Below are 5,207 nucleotides of genomic sequence, written 5' to 3'. Positions count from 1 at the left end.
GTTTTTTCAAGTTGAGTATTTTCAGGAGCACATGGGAAGGTGCGCGTCTGGCCTGTAACCTGAACACATGGGATACGGGGCCAAGCAGGAGCTGATGTATTTTTATCTGAGAAAATACAGGGAAAACAATCAAGCAAATGAGGTTATTGGGTGAATCAGAAGAAATGTATAAATCTGGGATCATTACCAAATAGCTGTACAAGCCTTGCTGTTGTTTTCATTATGGTTAGGGATACACCACTCATTTCAAGGGCAGTCATAAAAGATCCAGTCATTGCTCGTTCTATCCGTAGCCCCCGACTTTCTACAAAAATTGATCAATGTCAAAAGAGTGACAATATTTTAAATGAAGAATGAGGTAAGATAAAATATTTCTTATACTAACCCAGTAGGCGCACAACTGTACTGGCTACAATCTGCAACTCCAAACACGATAAGCCTCCCAAGTTATTTACAATTATGATAACTGAGTCACCTAAAAAGATAGAATTGAATGCAATGGGATACAATCCAATACAAATAGATAATGGATATCAAAAATAAAATAAACACATAGATATTTTTGTACAATCTTTTTTCAGTATAATAACCAAACAAAGTTAGGGTAGGTGACTCCACCACATCTGCACACATAATTGTTATTTATGTTCATCACAGTGGAAAGATGTCGTACAGATTTATATTCACAGTTCATCTTTCAATTTCCCTGTGCCATACAGTATACCTGCAGTCAACATTTTTAACCTAAATTGTGGGTTAAGACCTCTTTCTAGTATGTATTGCTTTACTAGGGTGGTTTTTCTGCCATTTCTGTCCGCAGTGGAAGTGGAAATTTGCCAAAAATGGGGAAATGCCATGTCTAACAGATATAATTGAAACAGGTGTTTCCACTGACAGATATCCCCAGTACTGCGGATAGTGGTCTGCAAGACAAGTAGTACACTTTTAGAAGATCTCCCCAAAAGAAACATAGATATAAATAAAAACCTAAATTTTCTCCACATTATCCAAAATTAGGAAAATGTTTTAGCTATGTATATCTTCAGAATCTTAAGATACTAGGTGATCACAAATGTGAGAACTCAGTGTGAAGGCCCCTTATTGTTCATACTCACCTGGCTGCAAAATCACTCTTGATTTGCTGGTTTCATTGGTCATGTGATCTATCATAATCTTTACAACCTCATCACAAGGCATCATCTATAAAGAAAGACAAATAAGTGGAACAGCAAACAAAGACCCTAACTTAGAATTAATCTATTGCTTTGTGAAGCAAATCCCTTTTATGATAAAACAAGCTCTTCCACACTTTCTTTTAATAAGGACTGTGTAATTTATTTCCCTGTAATAAATAATTATGCTGCAGACACCCAGGCACCCTAAGCTATTCTTTACATATGTCATATGCTTAGGTCAATACCAGGTTTATATAACTAAGATAATGTGACAAAATGCCGGGATACCATTTTCCAAACCGCTTGTCCTTATCTCTCTAAAACCAGAACAATGCTTCTGGCCAGATATACGCTTTAAAAAATTGAAAAAAAAATTAAACCCTTAATAGTTAGCTTTTTCCCAATTAAATATATATTTTTTATAGGGGCAACTAATTTTTAATAGAAATGAGGGAAGAGTATTGTTTTGCTCACCAATTCCAGTTGCAGCTTGTTTGACAAAAGAAGAAATTTCTTGCAAACTTTTCCCTTCTTCAGCCAGTGCTCCAGCAATCTAAATAAATAACACAATATAAGCTAACATATTACCAAGCTTTGCTCTCACTTCTGTTTGCTCCTGAAAAAAATGTTAGTATTCCATTTAAAATATACAAATGTTTTACTTGTTATTTGGAAAATATACCTTTTAAGAGTTCCTCTTTTATAATACCATAGGTTTAAAGCTACTTAATCAATTGTGACATTCCTGTTTGTGAATATAACAAATGAAGTCTTCAGACTGTTGTTCTGTTCCCACACAAATGCTCATGCTGAAACAACTGACAATGATCTGGTTACATGACTCACCAAGATGTCTGTATTTACTGGTACCTCCATCTATACCAACATTGTTCTCATAGTAAGTACAGCTTAAAAGGAACAAAATAAAGAAATATGGAGACTGCCATTGTAATCTTCCTTATCACTAACAGAAGTAATTTGGGTAGAATAAAGAGCATGCTAGATATATAGTAAGGAATCTAGTTTAATGATTTTTTTTTTGAAATATGACAGTACATTTGAGCCCAGTGTTTGATGGAGGCTGCCTTTATCTATCTGTTTTCTCCAGAGCAGTGCATCACACTTTCAGCATCAGAAAGTTTATTTTTTTTGCCCCTAAGTAGTATGCTGTTCGATATGTAACAACAGGTATCTGAATACAGATAAACAACAGGTACATTAATACTTTGCCATTCTTTTGTATTACAATAACAAGCATGCCACATGGTAATGTGCAGTGTTCTAAGGCAGCACGTTATTAGGCGGAAAGGGCTGTCAATGAACACGAACTGACAAATAAATGGACATGAAGAACTGTTTTCCAACACACTGAACCATACCAAACAGTAGTGCAATATTGTGCACGGTTATGTGCTACAAAGCATGTTATTTGAAGATGTATTTCTTTAGTGTGTTGTGGTTCTGAAGTGAAGGTGTTTTTTATAAGCATGTTGTGGTGCTCATCAGACCAAACACCTGTTGTGTGTTTCACATACAAAAAATGTGTGTTTCATACAAAATTTTCAAATCTTATCAGTCCACATTGTGAAACTGTAAGTACAAATAGCTAATGTATATTTTACCTTATGGATCAAAACAATTCCACACAGGCCTCGCCTTCCAGCTTTGCTAGGGGAGATGAAAGCACAGTCATCTGCGATCACTACCATATCCACTTCAATACCTTCCTGACGTGCACGCTCTAGAGCCAAGCCAAAGTTCAGACGATCACCTGTATAATTCTTCACCAGGAGGAGCACACCAGCTGGGAGAAGAAAAAGGGAATAAAGGGGACAAATTTAGTGACAAAAAGATAATTTCATCAGTCTGATGCTTCTCCTGTCACTGATCATTTACAAAGTGTAGTGTAGTTGAAATGTGTGGAGAGAAAGAAATGAATATCCCAGTAAAAAAAAAAATATATTTTTTTTTACTGGGATATTTATTTCTCTCCTACATTTATATATATATACACACATACACATGCATACAGGTAGTCCCAGAGTTAAGGACATTCGACATACGGACCACCCCCAGATACAAACAGGGCTTCCCCGCTTGTTTGTGTGCAGGATAGAGGCTTGATGGGGGGGGGGTCCCATGACTTGCAAAAGAAGTCTTTTGCTGTTCTGCAAAATCTTGTAACACTTTAATGACAAGCTCTGCAGTTATTTCTTTTTGCATATCAAAGCACAGCTTGCTCCAGAAGTTAATGAATGTCTATGCTCCAACAAGTTTTTTTTTTTTTGTTTGTGATTAACTCACAGTGAGGATTTTATATAGTAACTGACACCACACTGCCTAATAATATGTTTAGAAAAAAATCTGTCCTAATTGAATTTATTAAAATAATGTACCTGTTCCGACTTACATACAAATTCAACGTAAGAACAAACCTACAGTACCTATTTTGTATGTAACCAGGGGACTACCTGTATGTATGTACATATATCAATTTATATTTAGAATATTTATATCAAAGTAAAGATAGATATTTCATCATGTTATAATGTTCTAATCAACTTTTTTTTAGTTTTTAAGATATTTTTGGTATTTCCTGTACCTGAAGTCTAAAAACTTATTTGACAGTTGTTTCAGACTTGGTGACAAAGTGTGTAAGTATATTTGGCAAAGATTATGTCACAAAAGATCAGTACCTGCTCCAGCATGGGCCACTGTCCTTACTGCTGCTACAATGCTTCCAACTGGAGGGGAAGTGAATACAGGACCAGCAATAACTCCAGTGAGCATTCCCTGGCCAACGTAACCTAAAAAAATGAAGAGCAAACAATAACTTACATCTAGAATTACCAGTTAGCCAATGGTATATTAATGTATTTTTTGACAATAATTACCTGCATGTGCTGGTTCATGCCCAGAACCTCCTCCAGACAAAAGTGCCACATGGCCCTTTACATGACTAAGGTCTGCTCGTAATATGACACGGTGACCTTCTAGCACTTTCACGTCGGGATTGCAACTTGCCAGACCATGAAGAACATCATCAACACAGCCGGGTACAGAATTCAGGAGCTTCTTACTGACCTAACATGAGGGCATATTAGACTTTGTCATTGCAGAAGAACGGACTGTGTGTGCAGAATATTGATGCCAACATAACATGAAATAAAACACATAAGACTAGAGTGTAAGCTTCAGCCATGGTAACTAGGAATTGTGAAATGCAAACTAACAGAAAATAAGGAAAACAAATATAGATGAACAGGTATTGTATACAAATATAAATAAAGCAACAAGATCCAAACCTCCATATTTCCTACGTCCTTTAGCTTGGGGTGGTATTTGCTGTAAGAACAAATAGAAAAGCGTCAATATAACATATTAACAAATCAGTACACAGATTTCAGTAATGTGACAGTAATGTAACTTTTAGAGACTGCATAATGGTGGGACAATTACAGCCCATGACTTGCAAAAGCAGTCTTTTGCTGTTCTGCAACATCTTGTAACACTTTAATGACAATCTCTGCAGTTGTTTCTTTTTCCTTTTCAAAGCACACCTTGCTCCAGAAGTTAATGAATGTCTATGCTCCATTAAGTTTTTTTTTTTTTTGCTTTGTTTGTGATTAACTCACAGTGAGGATTTTATTTAGTAACTGACACCACACTGCCTAATAATATGTTGAGACAAACATCTGTCCAAATTGCATTTATTATTTATTATTTATGTGTATATTATGTATATATTTATATATATATATTATTTATATCAAAGTAAAGATAGATATATCATCATGTTATCATGTTCTAATCAACTTTTTTTATTTATTAAGATATTTTTGGTATTTCCCGTACCTGAAGTCTAAAAACCTATTTGACAGTTGTTTCAGACTTGGTGACAAAGTGTATAAGTATATTTTGCAAAGACTATGTCACGAAAGATCAGTACCTGCTCCAGCATGGGCCACTGTCCTTACTGCTGCTACAATGCTTCCAACTGGAGGGGAAGTGAATACAGGACCAGCAATAACT

At 35.6% G+C, this 5,207-nt stretch overlaps 1 protein-coding gene across 1 annotated transcript; it reads right to left on the bottom strand.

Annotated features, from left to right (window-relative positions):
- Positions 1-187: 187 nt before the first annotated feature.
- LOC140321269 (triokinase/FMN cyclase-like) lies at positions 188-4,259 on the bottom strand (the record flags this gene model as incomplete). The annotated part of the gene is made up of 6 exons (XM_072398088.1): positions 188-304; positions 386-475; positions 1,116-1,200; positions 2,798-2,979; positions 3,872-3,982; positions 4,070-4,259. Coding segments are annotated over 6 exons (775 nt in total), but the record flags the coding sequence as incomplete, so codon positions are not given.
- Positions 4,260-5,207: the final 948 nt, after the last annotated feature.

The sequence above is a fragment of the Pyxicephalus adspersus genome, unplaced genomic scaffold (genome assembly GCF_032062135.1).
Source record: "Pyxicephalus adspersus unplaced genomic scaffold, UCB_Pads_2.0 Sca1770, whole genome shotgun sequence".
Classification (NCBI taxonomy): domain Eukaryota; kingdom Metazoa; phylum Chordata; class Amphibia; order Anura; family Pyxicephalidae; genus Pyxicephalus; species Pyxicephalus adspersus.
This window is presented reverse-complemented; position numbering and strand designations above follow the sequence as displayed.